This window comes from Narcine bancroftii, chromosome 10 (assembly GCF_036971445.1).
Source record: "Narcine bancroftii isolate sNarBan1 chromosome 10, sNarBan1.hap1, whole genome shotgun sequence".
Classification (NCBI taxonomy): Eukaryota; Metazoa; Chordata; class Chondrichthyes; order Torpediniformes; family Narcinidae; genus Narcine; species Narcine bancroftii.
This window is the reverse complement of record NC_091478.1, coordinates 68,010,819-68,034,752: the sequence shown is the minus strand read 5'-3', so window position 1 is coordinate 68,034,752 and position 23,934 is coordinate 68,010,819. Positions and strand designations below refer to the sequence as shown.

General features: G+C 38.4%; 1 protein-coding gene across 2 annotated transcripts in view; it reads right to left on the bottom strand.

Annotated features, from left to right (window-relative positions):
• LOC138744684 (mitochondrial inner membrane m-AAA protease component AFG3L2-like) overlaps window positions 1-23,934 on the bottom strand; it is a 99,445-nt gene that overhangs the window by 26,187 nt on the left and 49,324 nt on the right. For both annotated transcript variants that reach the window (XM_069901225.1, XM_069901226.1), the window contains 7 exons: window positions 16,510-16,780; window positions 15,978-16,115; window positions 12,654-12,807; window positions 5,439-5,546; window positions 4,673-4,798; window positions 4,097-4,207; window positions 801-916 (listed from right to left, as the gene is read on the bottom strand). In XM_069901225.1, coding sequence (XP_069757326.1) covers window positions 801-916; window positions 4,097-4,207; window positions 4,673-4,798; window positions 5,439-5,546; window positions 12,654-12,807; window positions 15,978-16,115; window positions 16,510-16,780 — 1,024 coding nt within the window. The remainder of the gene's footprint in view (window positions 1-800; window positions 917-4,096; window positions 4,208-4,672; window positions 4,799-5,438; window positions 5,547-12,653; window positions 12,808-15,977; window positions 16,116-16,509; window positions 16,781-23,934) is intronic.

Sequence of the window (23,934 nt, the reverse complement as noted above, 5' to 3'; positions counted from 1 at the left end):
AAGGGAAAGCAGATCTGCCTCACTCCTTATAATCTCATCTATGATAACTGCAAGCCCTCAATTTGATAATTATTTTTGGTATATCTTATTTCCTCTGGATTAAATATTTTCTTTCAAATTCTTCCATGACCAACCTGTTGCAATTATTATATTTAATATAATTTTAATGATATGTGTGGCTTAGCTAATATAGCAGTTAGCACAATGCTATTACAACACCAGGTTTGAATCTGGTGCTGTCTGCAAGGAGCTTGTACGATCTCCCTGTGTCTGCATGGGTTTCCTCTGACCTTTCAAAACGTACAGGGGCTGTAGGTTAATTGGGGTATTTGGGTGGCACAGGCTCATAGACTGGAAGGACTATATATCTAAATTGTAAAAGAAAAATTAAAAGGATACAGTTGGCCCTTCTGACCCAAGAAACCTGTGCAGGCCCATTACACCCAATTAATCTGTCAACCTATACATTTTGGAGGGTGGGAGGAAACTGGAGCACCCGGAGAAAATCCACGCAGGTGATGGCGAGAATGTCCAAACTCCTGACAGACACCGCTAGATTCAAACCCGGTTCACCAACATTGTAATAGTGTTGTGCCAACTGTGCTACCCCTATGAAGGCAGATTGAGACATCCACTTCTGCAATGGATAAATCAGGAGTATAAAATATAGGAACCAACACCGATTTCAAGATCATTGTCACGATTGCATTGTGCTGGTGAGTTTACTCATCTAATTCAACGTTAAGAAATCAGTACGCCATCCAAATTATCTGTTCCCTCAGCAGATAATAATTCCTTACCTTAAGCAGGGGATCTGCATGCTCTAGGAACCAGCCAACTACAGCGTGTCCGGCCTCATGATATGCAACAGTCCTTTTTTCAACCGGTTGCAAAACCTGTGTTTTTTTCTCCAATCCTAGAACGAAACAGGAATGAAAAATACAATTAACAAAAAGATGCAAATTCAAATCTCAGGGGACAGTTCATTAAAAAACGTGGGTTTGATGTTCCATATATACAATGGCCACTGAGAGTCAAATATGTAAGCTATTTTAGTATGGAATGATTTCAAACCCATGGCAATGAATGGAAATTTAGAACGGCAGAGTGCAGCCTCTTTAGCCCACAGTGTTGTGCCGACCTATTTAAACCCACTCAAGAACTAAACCTGCCCTATCTCACAACAATAATCCTCCATTTTTCTTGCAATCACATGCCTAAGAGTTATTTAAATATCACTATTGTACCAGCCTCCAACACCCCTGCCAATACCCTGCTGGATAGATTTAAGAGAGAGTTGGATAAGGCTCTTGTGGGCAGGGAAGTTAAGGGTTATGGGGATAAGGCTGGGATTGGTTATTGAAAGAGAAAGATCAGCCATAATCTGAAAAATGATGGTGCTGGCTTGACGGGCCAATTGGCCTACTCCAGTACCTATTGTCTATTCCATGTACCCACTACCCTGTGTAAAAACAAAAATACCCCTGACATCTCCCCTAAACTTTCCTCCCCTCACCTTTTATAGATGTTTTCTACTCTTGCCCTGGGAAAAAAAATGCTGGCTATCTCTGCCTGTTATAATCTTGTAGCTCTCCATTAAGTCACCTCTCATCCTTCTCTGCTCCAATAAGAAAAACTCTGGATCCGAGGCTTCCACATCCTTCCGAGAATGAGGCGACAAAAACCGTACACAATATTCCAATAGTCTTTTATAGAGGTGCAACATTATCTCGTGACTCTTGAACTCAATCCCCCAACTAATGAAGGCTAGCATTCCAGAGCCTTCTTAACTCCCCTGTCAAGCTGCACGGCAACCTTGAGTGATCCCAAGGTCTGTTATTCTTCCTCATTGCTAGGAGTTTTTCCATTAACCATGGGCTCTGCCTTCAAATTTGACTCTCCAAAATGCATCACTTCACACCTACCCAGATTGAACTCCATCTGCCACGTTTCTGCCCAACTCTGCATCCTGACAACCTTACACAATACTCCAACCTTTGTGCCAATTATTGCGAGCAATAAAAGTGGAAAATGTTACAAATATCCAGCAGGCCAGGAAGCAAATGCTATACCTTTTTCTCTCTGTACATTTAAGTTTTGTCACAGCTTAAGTACCTGTCATCAAGAGTGCACTTTTCTCCTAGATTACACTGATTGCTGCAATTGTTACACTACTTATTGAATGGCGCAGCAAGATTTGAATTCTTAGGTCCTTTTGTACTCAACTCCCCTGTCCATTCCCTGCCTGTTGCTGTTACTTGCTGAGCTTCAGATTTGTTGTCTGCCTCTGATTTTAGCCCTAGTCAGAAAGGCGGCTTTTCTTAGGCCAAGTTTCATTTCTCCATTGGCCCTGGGCCAATCATCTGTGACATCATCTTTTCCCACTGTCCGACTCTCTGGCAATGACCTGCCCAGTTACTGCTCTGCTAGGAACTTTCCATTATGGTAAGCCAGCTTTGACCAGCAACCTTTGCTGGTTGCCACCGTTTTTTAGATTCCGATTCCTTGGCACTGAATGATCCCTTCATTACTGCTTTCAGTTTCTAGCCTGTGATTCTAACTCTGCTCCAGAACTCCTCAGTAACTTTTGCTACACAAGGTTCCCCAAATGATCTGAAGTGATTCTTGTTCACGACTACAGGTACATCAGCATTTTATGAATGTGCTTTTTGCTGCCGCTGAGCTCCATAACTGTTATTGATTTCAGTCACTGGTTTAATTCCCTCTGATTCTTGCTCCTATGTTGACATGCATAAGCAATCAGAAACTATCGTTCACTTCCTTGGATCTTTGCTGCTGACTATAGTCTAACTTTCTACTTTCTCTTCAGACCATGAGGCAATTATTAGAGTTACACAACCCACATGGTTCGAAACTAAGAAAGAAAAAAGCAGATGATGCAAGGATTACAACCAAAGTAAATGTAACCTCATATTTAAAAACCAGCAAAGCAGGGAGTTATCAGTTTAACTAAAGTTCATGCACCATTGTTGAAAATAAGCTTGCAGCAGATAAACTGAGCAACAAAAAAGGTGGATAGAAACAAGTATAAATGCTCTTTCTAGAGTTGCCTTGTGACCTGCGTCTCTAATGTAGAATTAATGTAAATTGGCGGTTGATGATAGTTACTCTGGGTAAGCTGGAGGACCCATTTCCACCCTGTATCTATTCTCAGTAAAAGTGAGATTTATCTATCGTGGCAAGTATGTGGCTTCCTCTTTTAACATCCACATTTCCCTTCAGTTACTGGACTTGCTAAATGTAAAAGCTAGATCAGTGATCTGACTAAAGTCCCATGAAAGTTTTATCAGCATGTATTTTACGGTACAGGTACACAATCCGTTATCTGGAACCCTTGGGGGACAGTGTGTTCCGAATTTTGGATTTTTCCGGATTTCAGAACAAAAGCCAGCTGCCCCAGATTTAAGCCCACCTGAATTGTGCTGCCGCATCCACCCCCTTCCAGTTGCACTGGCATCTCTCTTCCCCTCGCGCACCCGAGTCACGCTGCCATCTCTCTCCTCCCCCCCGCCCACCCGAGTCGCGCTGCCGTCTCTCTCCTCCCCCGCCCACCCAAGTCACGCTGCCATCTTCCCCCACCCCCCCCACCCAACATAGTTGCGCTGCTGTCCCTCTCTCTCTCTCTCTCCCTCCCTCCGCCGTACCAGCACCAGGAAAAAAATGCCGGTTTTTGGAACTTTCCGGATTTTAGATGTGCGGATAAAAGATTGTGGACCTGTATTGGATTTTATGTGGCAGAATGAGGAACTATTAGTTGCCAGCATTTGCATGAAAGATAATAAAAAAATTAAAAAGAGAAAAGCCTGAAAAAGCTCAGCAAAGAGAAACAGTCAACATTTTGGGTCTGGAGATAAAAGATCCATCTGGAATTCTACAAGAAGCTATCAAACATGTATTTCACCAACTATGGAAGCTTATTTCAGAGGTCATGACGAGCCTCCTTCTCCAACCAGAGAACAAATTAACAGAGCTCACCATGGTTAGAGACAAATGATTTTTTAGCCATGCAATTGCAAAGAAGCCACAGATTTGAATAAGTAAATCATATTCCAAAGAACACAAATTGTGACCTCACCTCCAATCACACGCTCTATTGCCTGCTCAAAGTGCTTCACATGGATCGATTCATTTAAATATCGAGCAGCAATCAGTGCAGCTTCATTACATACGTTGGCAATATCCGCTCCTGAAGAAAAGCCAAAATACTGTATCAGACTAAATCCAAGTTACTAATTCAGATTTTTCTGGGATGATGAAAGTTGCAATATTTGTGATAGTAACAAAAACACTCAAGATTTTATAACAAGGATTTTTAACTGCAGCACATTAACCAATCTTCCTTTCAGATAGCTATCTACAAGGGAGATTTTACATCTCATCTGCATTACATGCATTACCTAAAGATCCAAATTGGTTTTCAAATCTATATGTCAGAATCAATTATCTAAGCAAATGTCTGTCTCTTGCTTTCAGCCTTATGAGTTATTATTTTTCTTTCATTCAGATGTTTACAATAATCTAAACTGCAGCACTCATTCAACTTTTTTGCCTCATAAATATCTGGGGCTACAAACATAAGTACTTGGTAATAAATTTGTCACCCAGATAGAACCAGCAATGTAACCAAGTTCACTTTCTTTTTGAGTCTCACCAGTGAAACCTGGAGTGAGGGCAGCGAGTTTACGTGCCAAGGAATCTTTACTGATGCTAGGATTCATTTTCAATGGACTCAGGTGCACCTTGAAAATGGATGCTCGTCCTTTAATATCAGGAGGACCTACAAACAACAAAAAACTGGGATAAAATTTAAATAATTATAAACTGGCAACTTCACAGTAAATTCTACTAATTTCAGCATTTTATGTTTTTATTTCATATTTCCAGCATTTGTAAGTTTTTGACTGTCAATATATTTTCTTGTACACAAGATCAGAAGGCTTTTTTTTTAATATAACATGGAGCTACATTCATGTATCTAAAGCTGAATAATAGGAAAAACTAACCCACACATTTAAAAACAACATTTAAACAAGTGCTGTTTCAACCTGCAATGTGTGTGCTGAACTAGCATGAATAAATGTAGACGCTCTCTTTTGTTTTAAAGAAATTCTAGTCACTTGAGCATCAACCTTTTCTGAACTTGCCAAGGCAAATTTAAAAACAAAACTTAAATAGTTCTGTTATTATTCACACCCACTCTAATTATACTTAGTTTCAAATTTTCTACAACTGCAACCATTTTAAAATATAAAAAAGCAGCTTTGTAACAAAGCAGTGGAGCATTTTCCCCCTACTTTTACAATGGTTCCAGTTAATATCAAGTGTTCCATAAGAAATCTGTGAGTTATTTACATTATCACCTGTATGTCATTCAAAATTTTTTTGGGGGTTTTATGATACATTAGCTGTCAACTTACCAATATAGATTTGTCTATCAAATCGCCCAGGTCTCATCAATGCTGGGTCAAGTATATCAGGTCGATTCGTTCCTGCCAGTACAACAACGTTGGTGCTTGTATTAAATCCTAAATGGAGAATAAAACTGAACACATTAACAAGTGCAAGTGAAAAAAAACTAAATAAAATAAAATAAATCAAAGTACCTCTAAATGCATATATTCCAAATATAATGACCACTTATTAACAAAAAAATAATTATCATGCAAAATTTTATCCATAACAATACAAGCTTTCAATTCATTATGCCATCTCATTATACTAATCACTGTATCATCCTTCCATGTACTTGCTATACATTTTCGAGCTACGGACAACGCTAAATATACAAATGCAATTTGAAATTTATCCAACCCCAATCCCCTTAAAGGAATCACATAACCCAATAAAAAACAGATGAATCTAATGGTAACTTAATCTTATACAATTTTTCCAAAATTGACTTAATTTCTTCCCAAAATAGTTGTACATACATACAAGACCAAACAGCATGTAAAAAAAAGTTCCAACACATGTACCACATCTAAAACAGGAATCTGAATTACTAAAGCCATATTTTTTCAATTTCTCAGGAGTTAAATAAACTGATGCAAAAAATTATAATTAACCATTCCATACCGTACATTCGTCAATCTAGTAACATTATCAAGACACATATCCATCCAGTAATCTTCAGAAAAAACAAAAGTTCAATCATTTTCCCATTTAAACTTAGATTTTTCCCATTTCAACTTATCCATAATATCTTGCAATACTTGATACATAACAGAAATATAACCCTTTTTAGGCTTAGAAGAAATCAAAGACTCAAACTCCGACAATACAGGTAAAATCATCTCTTTACCATACATTTTTCTTTTACCAACGATCGAAGTTGATAATAAACAAATAACAATTTTTTGGCAATATCAAAACATTCTTTCAATTGAGTAAAAGAAAGAAATTGACCTTCTACAAAACAATCTTGCAATATTTTTATACCCTTAAAATCCCAATTCTTTAAATTACTGTTAAACAATGAAAAAGGAATAAGTTGATTATTATATAATGGCTTTAAAACAGATAATTTACCTTTTGATCCTATAATCTTATTCTTTTTTGTCCAAAACATCAACAGATGTTTTAATATCGGCACATTATACTCCCGTAATAAATCTATATTCCATTGAAATATAAACTGATGTACTGCAGTTTCAGAAATACATGCCATCTCAACTTTAGCCCAACTTGGAGATTGATCCAAATCCATCAAACCACTAATAAATTTAAGTTGGGCTGCCTCATAATAATTCTGAAATTGAAGTAATTGGAATCCACCTAATGCGTACTTCTAAGTAAGCTTATTTAATGCTACCCTTGGTAATTTAACTTTCCATAAAAATTCCGGAAAAAGTTCCTTGTAAGAAAACATGGTATTGATTGAAACAAATATTGAATACATGGAAAAAATATTCATTTTAATACAATTAACCCAGCCAATTAAAGTTAACGGAAGGCCTTTCCACTTAATTAAATCTGCTTTTTATCTTTTTCAACAATGGAACATAATTCAATTTATATGAAGATTGATACTCAGTATTCACAATTATTCCTAAATATTTAATTTTATCTGTCCATTTCAAATTAATAACATTTTTATAAACTGAATAATCTTCTTCACCTACTGGTAACATTTCACTTTTATTCCAATTAACTTTATACCCAGATAGTGATCCATTCTCTATAATAAACATTCCCGTAAATGTGGCAAAGATTGTTCTGGATTTGTTAAGTATATCAAAACATCATCTGCAAATAAATTAATCTTATACCCTTCACCCAAAACTCTCATCCCTTGTATCTGCTCATTTTGCCGTACTAATTGAGTTAACGGTTCAATAACCAACGCAATGGACAAGTCTGTCGAGTAGAACGCATTAATTTAAATAACGACAAAATCTGTACATTTGTCATCACCCTAGCAGTCGGTTTGTATATAAAGCTTTAACCCAGCCAATAAAAAAAAGGGCCAAATTTAAACTTTTCCAAGACCTTAAATAAAAAATTCAATTCGACCCTATCAAAAGCTTTTTCTGCATCAAATGCTGCCGTCGGTATGCATTGGTCAAACTAATTAGTCGAAGAATATTATCCGAAGCATATCTATTTTTAATAAAACCTGTTTGATCAACATGTATCAATTTAGATAAATATTTAGCAAGCCAATTTGCTAACAGTTTAGCTATTATTTTATAGTCCACATTCAATAAAGAAATAGGTGTATCGAAAGCACTTTTAATGGATCTCTATCCTTCTTTAGAATTACAGTCATTAAAGCACTAGAACAAGATTCTGGTAACTCATAATGTTCAGTCACTTGTTGTAATACCTCCCCAAACACCAAAGATAAATCTTCATAAAAAACTATAAAATTCCACCAAAAACCTGAAATCTCCTGGTGACTTAACATTAGGCATTTCCATCATAGCGGTCTTAATTTCTAAATCTGTGAACGGAGCTTCCAAATCTATAATATCCTCTTCATCTAATGCTGGTAACTTTAATATAGTTAAAAAAGAATCAATAGATCCATTATCCTGTTTCCCCTCAGAAGTATATAATTTTTTATAAAATGAATAAAACTGTTCATTGATTTCCTGAGGTTTATAGGTAACTGTTGAATCCTTTTTAACAGCATTAATAACCCTTGAGGTTTGCTCCTTTTTAACTGCCACGCAAGTACTTTATGCCACTCATCCCACTCATAATATCATTGTTTGGTTCAATTAAGTAAACATTCATATTGATAAGTATGTATGCAATTTCAATCTAGTCAAAGCTATCTTCTGATCTTCTGTTACTCCCTTCTGAAATCCCTTCTCCAATTCATCAATCTGTTTTTCTAATTTAATACTTTCAGCCATATACCCATTCTTAACTTTAGCAGCATAACTAATTATTTGTCCTCTTAAATAAGCCTTTAACGCATCCCATACTACAAATCTACTTTGAACAGTTAACATTTTCCATGAAGAAAAAATCAATTTGTTTCTTAACAAAAGCAACAAACTCAGGTTTTTTCAACAACATTGTATTAAACCTCCATCTATAAGATGGACATAACACCTCCGAACTTTCATAAGAAAAAAATAATAAAGAATGATCAGATATTACTCTAATTTTATAATCTGCCTGCAATATCTTTCCCTGTAAATGTGCCGATATTAAAAAAATTCTATTCTAGAAAAGGAATCATGCCTAGAAGAATAAAAAGAAAAATCTTTCTCTATATGATTAATCCTTCTCCAAATATCTACCAAATTTAAGTCTTTCATTAACCTTCAACAGTGCAGGGTATTGAAAAGCAAATTTATATCCTTTCCGCCACAGCACATCCTTGGCTGAATCAAACTCACGTCGATGTCTAATAATTTCTTGACTCAAATCAGCATTAAAAAAAACTCTATTATTCTGACTCATCATTGGGACTTGACTTTGTCTCGCCTTCTGTACCGCCAACCGTAGAATCATTTCTCTATCCTGATAATTCAAGCACCGAATTAACACTGCTCATGATGTTTAACCCAGTAATGGCTTCCTCAACGATCTATGTGCCCTTTTCAGTACCAAACCACCCGGAAAGAACTCTTTACCTAACATCTCAGGGAACCAGTTCTTAAAAATTTTTATTGGATCTGCATCTTCAACATCTTCCGGAAGACCCACAATTTTTACATTATTTCTCCGACTTTGATTTTCCAATGAATCAATTTTTTTCAATAAATCTTTCTTCTGAATTCCCCAATTCACGAACGAATCTTCCACTTTATTTTATCTTTATTACATATCTTTCTTTGGCTTGGCTTCGCAGATGAAGATTTATGGAGGGGTATGTCCATGTCTGCTGCAGGCTCGTTGGTGACTGACAAGTTCGATGCGGTACAGGCAGGCACAGTTGCAGCGGTTGCAAGGGAAAATTGGTTGGGTGTTGGGTTTTTCCTCCTTTGTCTTTTGTCAGTGAGGTGTGCTCTGCGGTCTTCTTCAAAGGAGGTTGCTGCCTGCCGAACTGTGAGGCGCCAAGATGCACAGTTGGGGGCGATATCAGCCCACTGGCGGTGGTCAGAGAATGCTGTCAAGCTTTTTAAAATTTTCTTGTACTACATCTACTGAAGTAAAGCATTTATCTCTCTTAAATGTAGATATATCTTCAGAGACATTAAACATTGTAGATTGCATTTGAGTCATTTGATGAGACATAGTATCCATATGGTAAGCAATCCCTTCCAGCACAGTAAAAAATAGAGTTCAATCCAGATTCCAGTGCCACATCTTGAGACCCACCTACGACAAGCTCCTCCTCCAATTGTTCCTGTAAACTGGCCATGAAAGGTAAGTCTTCTTCTTGTTCCAGCGTTGTCAGGGCTTTTCCCGTGTGATTGCGGGTCTGGACACCCGACGACGGCACCACATCGGGGTGCCGCCACTCAGGTCCACCCCCCCCCCTACCCGCAGACCACACACGCTCCAATAAATCGCGGACCCTGGAAGCACTGTGCATGCCCGGCAGAGCCAGGGGCTGCGCAAGGGCAGTCTCCAATGCCTTCCTGCGCGTCCCCAATGCCTTCCTGCGCGTCCCCGACTCCCCCAACGGCACTGCAGGCCCAAGTGCTCTTTGTTCAATCAGGTCGCCCGCGTGCCCGATATCACGAACGCGCGGGTCGACGTCGGTTGATTTCATCAAGGAGCTGCCCCATCTTGTGGAGACAAAACTTAGCCTAGCTGGAGTTCTCTGTGGCTTGGAAGTTCCCGACGGCAACTGCGTGGTTCCATCTGGACAGGTAGGCCTCAGTTCTTCAGCACTTTTAGAAAGTAGTTTTTACTGTAATTGAGTCTTAGGTTTTTTTAATATTAGCCGCCATTATAGACAACTAATGTACTTAGAAGCAAAAATAAAACGTTTATATACTTAGATTAAAGTTTAAAAACTGGTGTTAAAAAAAAAACTGGCTGGGGAGGATTAGGACCGCACGTCTGCCTTCTACGCCATCTTGCCACGCTCCCCCCCGCCCCCCCACTTTGCAACTTAAAACACACAATTCTAATGAGGGCCAATAGCCTGTGTGTCTCTCTACAAGTGCAGCCTGACCTGCTGACTGACTTGAACATTTTCTGTTGTTTTGTCCACACTTTTAGTATCTGCAGTATTTTTTGATTTTCAGCTACTATACAGCACACGTAGTGTTACTTATCAGGGATACGTTTTGCAAGCACATATAGGAATATATTTTACATACAAAATACAACAGCCCAGAATTTTTATTGACCACGTTCCCATAATCATTGCTAATGGCAACTTGCTGTATAAAATATACAAGATACTGCACAATGACCATGCCTTCCAAAATGTAAACAGCACTCTGTTGGGGGAGATTTTTGAATGTAACATTTTTATTTGCTGTACAAGCATACATATAATGGGGTGATCTAGCTCTGTTAATAAAGGATGAGAATATTGCAGTGGTGACTGACAGCTCAATCAATTTGGATGGCAATAAGGATAAGTAATCAATAAGGATTAGTAATCAATGCTAGTCATAGCAAGTAGGCCCTTTGATAGTGACTGTACATTAGGAAATAGTACAAATCAAGTAATAATGGGGACGTAGGAAAAGTATTGAAATAATCATGGATTATTTTAATTTTCCTATTGTTTGGATAAATCAAATATGTAAGGGTAGCTTTGTGAATATATTCTTAGAATGCATTTGGTAATGTTTATTAGGCCAAAATGTTGATGAACCAACTAGTGAGCAGAGTATTTTAGATCTGATTTGGTGTTGGAAAATACGATAAGAGTATGGTTGATTTTGAAAAGCGGTCTGAAGGCAAGAAATCAGATTCTGAAACTAGTATGCTGAATTTAAATAAAAATCCATCTCAATGTCATGAGGGATGGGCTAAATTGGATTGGGACAATGAATTAATAGATAGAATGGCTGATCATCACCGACAGTCATTTAAGGAGATAGTTCTTAAAAGTCAGCTAAGTTCTTCTCCATTGAGAAAGAAGGATGTCCCATCTAGGGATAACAGAGGAAACCAAGGTGGTTAAAAAAGGCAGACAATGTGCAAAGAACAGCGGTAAACTGGAAGATTAAGATTTTTTTTCTGAAATCAGCAAAATATACCAAAAAAGTTGTGACAAGAGAGAAAAAATAGATTACAAATGTAACTAAATATAAATAAACTTTTACACATATAAAACAGAATAACTAACAATACTGATCCTTTGGAGGACGAGACAGAGCACTTGTTCGTGCAAAATAATCTCAACCCTAATATTACTATTCAAGAGTAAGGGAGACAAATCAGTAATCTATAGGCCAGCTATCTTGACATTTATTTTTAGGAAAATGCTGTAATCCATTGTTAAAGTGATAGCAAGGCATTTAGAAAATCATAAGGATTATCAAGCAAAATCAACATGATTTTATGAAACAGAAATTGTATTTGATCATTATTTTTACCATTGACCATGTAACCACAGGCTGGATACAGAAAACCAATGATGTAATACATTTGGATACTGAAAGCATTTGATAAGGCGCCAATGTAAAAGGTTACTGCACATGATTCATAAGTTGCAATATGTAATAGAAAAGAGAGCTGGGATAAGTAGGTCATTTTCATGGCAATCAGAAACTTGTGTGGTACCAAGGGAATCAGAGTTGGGGCCTCAATTATTGATAATTCATACAAAAGATAATGAAGTCTACAGTCATCGGATTTGTTGATGATGCAAAGCTGTGAGGAAGACACAAAGAATCTGCAAAGGAATACAACTAGAATGTGCATTAGTCAATAGAGATGAATGTGAGAAAGCACCTTGTATAATAAACCATAGGAAAGGAACCTGACTGTACCTGTACATTTAGTTGTCAGTGCCATGCAGGATGTTTTATTGTTGACTATAGTCACAAATAACTGGACAGCAGTATAACCCAAAATATAACAAAAACTAGCTTCTGGACTTCATTTCATTCAAGGGCTTGGGACAGACTGAAACACTAAAGTGTTCAGAAAACAACTATAAAAAGTGTTCAATACTTTATGCCATTTTCATCATAAGGCAAATTTGCACTGGCTTTTGTGTCATCTCATTACTAATCATGAGAACATTTATCCTTGTTACATACCATCCATCTCAACTAGCAATTGATTTAAGGTGTTCTCCTGTTCACTCTGACCACCAAAGTTTCCCCTTCCTCGCTTTCTCCCGACAGCATCAATCTCATCAATGAAAAGAATGCAGGGTGCATTCTTCCGTGCCATTGCAAACATATCTCTCACCTGAAAAAGGAATCAAAATTCAAATGTTCAAACTTCAGATGACAGAATATGTACATGATATCACATACAACCCTGAGATTCCCTTTCCTGTAGGCTAGGCAGAATTTCTACTTACCTGTAACTGTACACAAGAACAATGAAACTTATACAAAAGAGGGATAAATAACCAAGTAAGAAATGTGAGTAAATATTCAGAAATAAATAACATGCAAAAAAAGAATAATTATACAAGTCTCTGGCTGAGTTTGTTGTTTTAGAATCTGATGGTGGAGGGGTAGCAACTGTTCTTGAACATGGTGGGACAAGTCTTGTGGCACCTCTACCTCTTTCCTGATGGCAGTATCAAGAACAGAGGTTCACACCTAGGTGGTGTGAGTCCTTGATGGCTGCTGCTCTTCTAAAGAGTTCCACGCCAGTGTTTCATGTAGATTTTCTCGATGGTAGGGAGTTTTGCCTGTTATGTACGGAGCTGTGTCCACTAGTTTTTGTAGGATTTTCCATTCAGAGGGACTAGTGCCCCCATACCAGATTGTGATGCAGCTGGTCAGCACGCTTTCCACTGCACATCTGTAGAAGTTTACTAAGGTCTACAATGTCATACCAAACTTCCACAAATTCCTGAGGAATTAGAGGTGTTGATGTGCTTTCTTTATGATAACATTAATGTGTTGGTCCCAGGAAATGTCCTCGAGTTGGTGATTCACAGGAATTTAAATTTGCTCACCCTCTCCACTTCTGATCCCCCAATGATCACTGGATCGTACATCTCTGGTCTTCCCCTCCTGGTCCACAATCAATTCTTTGGTTTTGGTGACATTGAGTGAGTTAGTACATCATTCAGTCAAGATTTATACACAACACTATTGCAATCTAATATACAAAGATTAATGCTATAACGTCCTTGCAACAGAACCTATTCAAAATCTAGTTAGCTATATAAATAATGTGAAATTTTATACTTCTGAAGATTTGTTAGACAACAAGTACAGTACAATCCCTGGTATTGACCACCTACAGGGATTGTTAGATGCCAGAGAAGCGTATTTTCCGGTTCCCTGAGACACACTTACAATGCCTAACTAATACACCTGCATTAAGAATAAACAGTTTAAAAGATAAAAATACCATATTTACACTGAGCAAACATCACTTGCATGAATATATAAACCTTCAAGCATTTTACTTTATTTTTCAATCACATTCTTTGAGAACATTTAACCATCGCTGCATCTGTAGGTGCCTTCCCCTCCAAGGAGCCGCCCAAAAGATAAACAATATCATAATTAACCAGTCCTCCCCCCAGTTTACATATAAAACCTTAGTAATACACACTAATAAAATGTGTATTATATAATTATAAATAATCAATAACATAATAATAAAGATAAGAGAGTTACTACAACGGTGAGCGGTATCAACCAACTTCACCCTGGGCCACGCCAATTTATGCAAACAGCTGCAATGAGCAAAACATGACCAAGGTACTTTGCTGGATGAACATTTACTCACATCTTCAAAGGTTTGTGTTACTTCAGAGAACATTCACTTTCACAATTTAAAAATTGAATTTAATTTTTTATTTATTTTAACATTTTTATTGCCATATAAACTGGTGCAATAGTTGATCCTGTTTAATCGTTGAGCAACACCCCCCCCAACCTTTTGTCCCAAAAATCACAATTTTCAGATGACCTTTGTAAAAGTCGACCCCCCCCCCCCAAATTTTTGACCTCAACCACCTGCCCATCCGAGCTCCAGAGTCCCTGACCGCGGATCCTTGCCCTGGTCACTCACCCACCAGAGCTTGCAATGCCCTGATCATAGATCCCTGCCATGGCCACCCACCCACTGGAGCTCTCGAGTGCTGACCCTCACTCTGACTGCCCAGACACGAGAGTTCCCAAATCCCCAGTCACAATCCCTCTTTCCTAGGGCATGATTGCCTGCCTAACCGAGCGGCAATGCCCTGGCCACAGACTCTCTCCCAAGCCCCGGACATCCGCCCTTCTGAGCTCTCGATGCCCCGAATACAGACTTACCACCCAGTCCTGGGCCGATGTGGTAAAAAGCAGTATCACCCAAATCTGACCCAAAAATTTGGTCCCCAAAATTTGACTATTACATGAGTGCATACAGTAGTTTTGGATTCTTGAGTGAATTTTAGCCCATAAAAGGAATGACCCATGTAAAAAATGACCTTCAAATTTGACCCAAAAAAAATTGGTCCAAAAACTCACCAATTACACAAGTATATACAGTAGAGTATTAGTTGCTTGAGGTTGCTGATTGCTTGAATTTCCTGCTAACAGGGGTTTGATGGTTTTTTCTGATTGGATGAACAGATGCACAAATAAATATTTTTGGCAGAGGACAATCCAAGGCCTTTATTGATGAGATAATAAACAATATAATTGTTCCATTTATTGACTGTATGAGGAAGAGGCAGATTTAATGGCAGCAAGGATACCTTCCACATGCCTCTTGAAGTTTATTTCCCATGATTATTGGACAAGCTCAAGCCTAAATATCTCCTAAGACTGCATATAGATGGGTGCAGAATTTGAGTAAACATTTTGATTTTTTTCTTAAATAATTTTAGACACTAAAATGAACAAAACAAAAATGTGAAATGTTTTCTTTAAGGAAAGTGAAGTTAAAGATCGCTCCAGAGCTGCTGAAGAGGGTAATCACTGACTATGGTTGAGGAGAAAGGTGTCCACCAGGGCACCCGTGAGTGAATGGCATCTAGGGGATGAGCCCAGGACGCTGGGATTCGCTCCTGAACCCTCTGGAGGTGTCTATCAGTGAAACACTGAGGAAGGAGGGCACCCACTTGATAACCCAGAAGATGCCACCACTCATTTGGCTATCCCAGAGAGTCTAGGCAGCAAGTTTGAGGAGAGCAATAAGAGATATTAACATCTAGTCCTATAAAACATACATCTCAAAACAGAAGTACCTAATGAAAGATAATAATAATATAAATCACATTCAGGTTAAGTGACGGGAATTATGGAAACAAAAGATAAACAAGTTAAAAGTGAACAAATTATCAGATGATGGTCAGAGGCCTTATCAAACACCTTCACCACTTCCTTTGCTAAAGCATTAGTGGCTAAAGAAGAAAATGGAGCAGAAAAAGTAATAAATTTACTTCATTAATTTCTTACCCTGGCAGGTCCAATGCCAACAAACATCTCCAGGAATTCAGAGCCATTCACAGTTATAAAAGGAACATTTGCTTCCCCAGCAGTTGCTTTGGCCAATAATGTTTTCCCAGTTCCAGGTGGCCCAGACAGGATAGCACCCTAGCAAATGAGAGAATGTAACCACAGGTTGTTTAGAACTCAGTGTAGTTGCAATTTCCAAGTTATCTAGAATTAAAATATACAAAGAAATCATTTTTTGTGGGTTGATCCACATGCTGCATCACGAATTGGGCCTGCTTACGATCCACATATTCCACACAACACACCACGTTTACCTGTAACTTACTCAAGTGTGGGAGTAGAATAAATGTTTGCTTTGCAGTTTATAGTACAGTCTAAGCCTTGAAATATTATTGCTGGCACTGAGGAAAGGTAAATATCTAGATAGCCCTCCCATTAAGGAACTATATGTTTTTTAAATTCTTCCATGTAAAAATCCAAATGTTTCCAGGACAAAATAGACCAACACAGATTTGCATAAAACTTGGCATACCCTTGGGATCTTGGCCCCCAAAACTTGGTACTGTTTAGGGTTCTTCAGGAAGTTGACAAATTCCATTATTTCCAATTTAGCTTCTTCACATCCTGCAACATCTTTGAATTTGATATCAATCTCATCTTTCAGCATTTTTGCTGTTGTCTCCCCCACACTGAAGAGTCCGCCACTTCGTCCCCCGCGACCGGCTGCCATAGATCCTCGCCGCAGTGTATAGATCAAAAAGCCAATCAGCAACAGTGTGGGAAACATACTTAACATGAATGAACTGCAAACAGAACAAAAAATGTACATTTAATAATAAAAAGTGGTTGTTCTAACTAAAATTGGAATTTTTGTCAATTAATTTTATAAAATGACAGGAATTTAATGCAGATTAGTTAACATTTTGAAATAAAACACTCGATTCTGCATTACAAACATAACCCCTTCCTCAACATTGAAAAAATAAGGGGTGAGCAGGCAAATCAATGGCAGACAGATCGAAAAGTGATGGATGAAGGGATTAAACATTATGGTATTAAAAAAAAACAATTAGCTGAAAAAGAGGAAGACTTGAGAAGTGCAGATAACGGAAAAGAAAACATAGTTTATATTATCTTGTAACTCAAAAGATTACTGGATAGACTTATTTTTGAATATTTTATTTTTGAGTTTTACAAAAATATACATAGTAACATTTTAAATATACAATATATTAAACTATTTCTTACAAACACAACAGTCCCTCCTTCCTTTCCCCCCCTCCCCCATACATACAGATCCGTTCACCGTCAGAGCTTACATATATTTTAAGTATTATAGAGTACAGTTGGGGAAATTATGTTTTTGTATGTATAACAGTTACTTTTACAACTTTTTTTTCCTTTTTATTAATGTACCTGGGCTCCTATATGGTCCAAGTACAGCTACCAGACCTTTACAAAAGAGTTGTATTTGTAATTTTTCCCCCATAGGTATACATGCAGCTGTTCATTTCCGTAGTCCATCGTGCTATAAGTAGAGGGGAGTTGGACTTCTAAGTGATCGCAATTCTTTTTTTTAAACTATCGCCAGTGCTATTTTTATATAGATTTGATATTTGGTCAATTTGTTGCTTATTTCCATAAAATCACCTAATAGAGCTCTGTGTTGCCATGGCCATTCCTGTTATCCTGGTTAATTTTTCTGTGATTATTTTGCCAAAATGGCCTCACTTTCACACACAACCACTTGGCGTGTAGAAAAGGTCCTCTCTCAGTCCCACATCTGAAACAAATCTGAAATTTCAGATTTTGATCTGTGTAACTTTTGTGGGGCAAGATATAACAGGTGTAAAAAAAAATGGTACCAGTCCATAGTTTGGATTTATAATTGATGTCATGCTGTCCTTACACCAATCTGCCCAGCTTCTTTCTGAAATCCCCACACCCAAGTCTGACTACCATCTTTCTCTTGACCTCTGTCACCCTGGTTTTGCACTTCGCTCTGGAGAGCATAGAATATTTATGTTATAAATTTGGGTGTATTCCCCATCAAGACTGTTCGTTCAGTTTCACTAATTTCAGGTGGGGACAACCATGCAGTTCAGCATGGTTCTCTTAAGAACAATCTAAGCTGGAGAAAATAGAAGGTGGTCCCAATGGCCTCTCTGTATTTGTGTTTTAATTGTTCAAAGGACACGAGTTCCTTCCATGTAATAGTCTTTAATATATCTTATACCTTTGTCATACTACAAATTTAATATTGTATATATATTCATAGACAACAACAAATTTTTTTTACACATGGTGCTTTTATGATATCCCTACATTTTTTTAATTTCTTGCCACGTTCTAATCATATATATGGTTATCCATCTTTTTCTTTAGTGATTTGTCACCCCATTTCTAAAGCTCTCTGCTTCCCCTTCCTACATTGAGTATATTTCCATTTGAATGCAAGATGGGGGTGGGGGGGGGGGAATGTCTTCAGTGAAGAAGGATATGAGAAATCTAACCTGTGCACAAGGTAATATTTTTTGAAATCTGGAAGTTTAAGTTCTCCTAGCCTGTAATCCCATGTCAATTTTTCCAATGCAATTCTTGGTACCTTATTATTCCATAGGAACTGTATACTATGATTATTTAGTAGTTTTAGGTAACGGAATAGGCAGCGATTGAAAAAGGTATTGCAGTCTTGGCATCACTTTCATTTTGACACAGTTAACCCTTCCCACTAAAGTAATCGGTAAGTCTCTCCATTTCCGTAGGTCTCTTTCTATCTTCCCAAGAAGAATATAATTTAGTTTGTACAAATTTTGCAAGTTATTGTCATTTGCTATTCCAAGAAATTTTATTCGATCTGTCTGCCATTTAAATTTACTTCCTTTTTGGTATCTTTCATATTCAAAATTTGTTAATGGCATTATCTCACTTTTATCCATATTTCTTTTGTAGCCTTATATTCTTCCATAACTTTTTTTTAGTGTTACTTGTAACTTTTCCAAAGATTTAGCTGGTTCTGATAGATACAATAGCACATCATCGGCGAGTAGACTGATTTTGTGTTCTTCTTGCCCGACTTTGATGCCTTTTATATCCGGATGCCTTCTTATTAGTATCAGTGGTTCAATCGCTGAAATAAAAAGCGCTGGGGACAGGGGGCATCCCTGTCTGCTCGATCTACTCAAGGGGAACACTGCTGACACCTGATTATTTGCTATTATTTTAGCTTGTGGTTTATGGTATGAAGTTTTTTATCCTGTGACAGATTGTTATATTTTATATAACATATAGCATATAGATATGTTTTAAAGGAGATAAATTGTGTTTTTTTTTGAGTGTAGGTCACAAGCAAACACTTCAAAACAGATCTCATTTAAAATGCCAGTGCTCTGCTCAAGCCAGACAGTTCAGGCTCTTGGTGCCTTTGCACTAACTTTGAAGAGTGCCTATAAGGACTTCATAAGTAGGTATTAATTGGTCATGCTGTGGAGTAATGGATTATTGTTTTGGAAAGCAACAAATGAACAAATTCAGGTTAGGTCTGGAGCTGCAGTCTATCCGAGTACAGTTGGCTGTTCTAAGAGGGTCATGTGGTTTTCTCAGAGAGAGAGAGAGATTCAGTTCTACAGTTCAGCAGCAGCAGCTGGGACTGGAACAGGACAAGCTGGCAAGCTTGTGGAAAACCCCATTTTGAAGGTGGGTTTGTGAGTTCTTAGTTCAGCCTGGTCAAAGCGAATGTGGTCCATGGCTGTATCTATATTGTTTCACTTGAAATAAGGGAAACAAAAAGGAACTCTGTGCTGACCTGAAAGAAAGAAGTTATCATTTGGAAAACCCTGACAGGGCAAGTTTCTTTGGCAAAACACTGAAGTGGCTGATCAGAAGTAATCAGTTGTGGGTGTCCAACAAGCAACAAATCTCTCTCTGAAAACCAACAAGAACCTTCCTGAGTGGTAACCATTTATCTTTCAAGCACCAAAGCCTGGTGTGAAATTCATAAATCTTCAATTTTGTGCACAGTACAAGAAGTGCCTGCAACCAGTGAACTTGAGGAGTGAGACTGGACTGTGAATTAAAGAACTTTTCTGAACTTATATACACATTACATACACGTGCGCTTAGAATTAGAAGGGGGATAAGTTAGATTAGTTAAGTTAATAGTGATAAGTTGAAGTGTGATCCCGTTTTCATGTTTAAATATAATTAAGTAACTTTTGTTTAAGTAACCATTTGTCTTGGTGAATATCAATTGCTGCTGGATTTTTTTGGTCCTCTGGGCTCGTAACAATCCAATTTATAAATGTTTTGTCCATACCAAACTTTTCCAGTGTTTTAACTAACGATGGCCATTCCAGACAGTCAAATGGTTTTTGCACATCAAGGGAGACTGTACTACTTGGATTTCGTTCAGATTTTCCCATGTGTATTATATTAAATAATCTTTCTAGACTATTTGAGGAATGCCTTCCTTTAACAAACCCTGCTTGATCCATATGTAACAGCTTTGGCAAGTATTGTCCTAACCTATTAACCAATGCTTTTGCTAGTATCTTATCTGGTCTGGAAGGCTGGCGGCAAAACTCTGCATGCCAAACTGCATGAGTTTTTCAAGCTTTGTTGGGACCAAGGTAAACTGCCTCAGGATCTTCGTGATGCCACCATCATCACCCTGTACAAAAACAAAGGCGAGAAATCAGACTGCTCAAACTACAGGGGAATCATGTTGCTCTCCATTGCAGGCAAAATCTTCGCTAGGATTCTACTAAATAGAATAATACCTAGTGTCGCCGAGAATATTCTCCCAGAATCACAGTGCGGCTTTCGCGCAAACAGAGGAACCACTGACATGGTCTTTGCCCTCAGACAGCTCCAAGAAAAGTGCAGAGAACAAAACAAAGGACTCTACATCACCTTTGTTGACCTCACCAAAGCCTTCGACACCGTGAGCAGGAAAGGGCTTTGGCAAATACTAGAGCGCATCGGATGTCCCCCAAAGTTCCTCAACATGATTATCCAACTGCACGAAAACCAACAAGGTCGGGTCAGATACAGCAATGAGCTCTCTGAACCCTTCTCCATTAACAATGGCGTGAAGCAAGGCTGTGTTCTCGCACCAACCCTCTTTTCAATCTTCTTCAGCATGATGCTGAACCAAGCCATGAAAGACCCCAACAATGAAGACGCTGTTTACATCCGGTACCGCACGGATGGCAGTCTCTTCAATCTGAGGCGCCTGCAAGCTCACACCAAGACACAAGAGAAACTTGTCCGTGAACTACTCTATGCAGATGATGCCGCTTTAGTTGCCCATTCAGAGCCAGCTCTTCAGCGCTTGACGTCCTGCTTTGCGGAAACTGCCAAAATGTTTGGCCTGGAAGTCAGCCTGAAGAAAACTGAGGTCCTCCATCAGCCAGCTCCCCACCATGACTACCAGCCCCCCCACATCTCCATCGGGCACACAAAACTCAAAACGGTCAACCAGTTTACCTATCTCGGCTGCACCATTTCATCAGATGCAAGGATCGACAATGAGATAGACAACAGACTCGCCAAGGCAAATAGCGCCTTTGGAAGACTACACAAAAGAGTCTGGAAAAACAACCAACTGAAAAACCTCACAAAGATAAGCGTATACAGAGCCGTTGTCATACCCACACTCCTGTTCGGCTCCGAATCATGGGTCCTCTACCGGCACCACCTACGGCTCCTAGAACGCTTCCACCAGCGTTGTCTCCGCTCCATCCTCAACATCCATTGGAGCGCTTACACCCCTAACGTCGAAGTACTCGAGATGGCAGAGGTCGACAGCATCGAGTCCACGCTGCTGAAGATCCAGCTGCGCTGGATGGGTCACGTCTCCAGAATGGAGGACCATCGCCTTCCCAAGATCGTGTTATATGGCGAGCTCTCCACTGGCCACCGTGACAGAGGTGCACCAAAGAAAAGGTACAAGGACTGCCTAAAGAAATCTCTTGGTGCCTGCCACATTGACCACCGCCAGTGGGCTGATAACGCCTCAAACCGTGCATCTTGGCGCCTCACAGTTTGGCGGGCAGCAACCTCCTTTGAAGAAGACCGCAGAGCCCACCTCACTGACAAAAGGCAAAGGAGGAAAAACCCAACACCCAACCCCAACCAACCAATTTTCCCTTGCAACCGCTGCAATCGTGTCTGCCTGTCCCGCATCGGACTTGTCAGCCACAAACGAGCCTGCAGCTGACGTGGACTTTTTACCCCCTCCATAAATCTTCGTCCGCGAAGCCAAGCCAAAGAAAGAAGATAATCAGCATTTAACATGGATATTGGTCTGCATGATGAAATTTGTAGTAGGTCCCTATTCATTTTTGGTTACAATGTAATAATCGCAGTTGAGAATGATTCCAGAAGGGTCTGTGCATGACATCCATTAAAAGGGACATTTGCGATTTTTAAAAATTGTCTATAAAACTCAGGTGGAAGTCCATCCTCCCCCCCTGTAAGGCCCTTTTCAATTTCTTCCCTTGTAAAGGGAGTATCTAATTCAATTCTTTCTCTCTTCTTGCTTTGGAAGTTCAACATTCAACAAAAATTCTTCCATTTCAATCTCATCTCTTAGCACTTCTGATTTGTATAATTTTGTGTAATATTGTTTAAAAATGTCATTAATTTTTTTTGCTTATATACTAGGGTATCTGCCTCTGTTTTATAGCATGTATCATTCTTGATGACTCCTCTATTTTAATCTGCCAAGCTAAAACTTTGAGCACCCATTCAAAGTGTTGTTTAGTTTTTAATATAGCTTTTTCTCTCGCATATGTATTTTATTATATCTTAGCTTTTAATTCTCTAGTAATCTGTATCCTTCTTGTAGGCCTGTTCTTTGATTTTTTTTCCCAATTCTTTAATATCTTTCTCCAAAATGTTTACATCTGCCATATGTTCCCTCTCAAGATTCTTTGTATAGGATATAGTTCGTCCCCTTAAATATACCTTAAGCGTGTCCCATATCAGAAAGCTATTATTAATAGATGGCAATTTGTTTCACAAAATATTTCTATCTGTCTCTTTATGAATTTGCAGAAGTCTGTTCTTTTAAGCAATGTAGTATTGAGACGTCATCTGTATACATTCTCTTGCTTTTCCATTGTTGCTATAGTTAATATTAATGGAGAATGGTCTGACAGAAGCCTTGCTAGATATTCGGTTTTTATCACTCTACTTTTTAAATGGGCAGACTTTAAAAAGTCAATCCTTGTATGTGAGTTATGCACCCTTGAGCAAAAAATAGTCACTCTCTGTGGGATTTAATTGCCTCCATACATCGATAAGATTTAGATCTTTCAAATATGAAACTGTGGTTTTAGCTGTTTTTGCTCTCGTTATTGTTCTTGCCGATTTATCTAAAATTGGGTCTAAGCAGAAATTTAAGTCTCCTCCAACTAATATATTTTTGTCTTCCTTCTGCTGTTTTTAAGAAGATGTCCTTCATAAAGGCCATTGTCATAATTTGGAGCATAAATATTCATACATGTCCATGCTTCTCCATAAATTTTAGTGTGCCATTACATACCTTCCGCTTGATGAATTGAATATCTTTTCTTAACACTGGTGTAGTTTTATTAATTAAATTGCAACGCCCCCCATTGCCTTTCAACCAAAGGAAGATTATTTGTCCCACCCATCCTCTTTTTAATTTATCATGTTCCAATTTGGTAAGATGTGTTTCCACTTTTAATTTATTTATGTACACCAAGACCCTCTTCCTCTTCGCCGTCCCATTTATCCCGTAAACATTAAGGCTGATAAAATTTAGTGTTTTATCCATCCCATTCTTTCCAATTTTTAAAAAAATACTGTCATAACATTTTCCTTTTAAGAGATATTTCCAACATGTACATTTCCCCCTTAAGAAACACACACACATCTGACGATGACATTGACAATAGTACTCGGAAGCCCGCAAAAAAATCCCACGGAT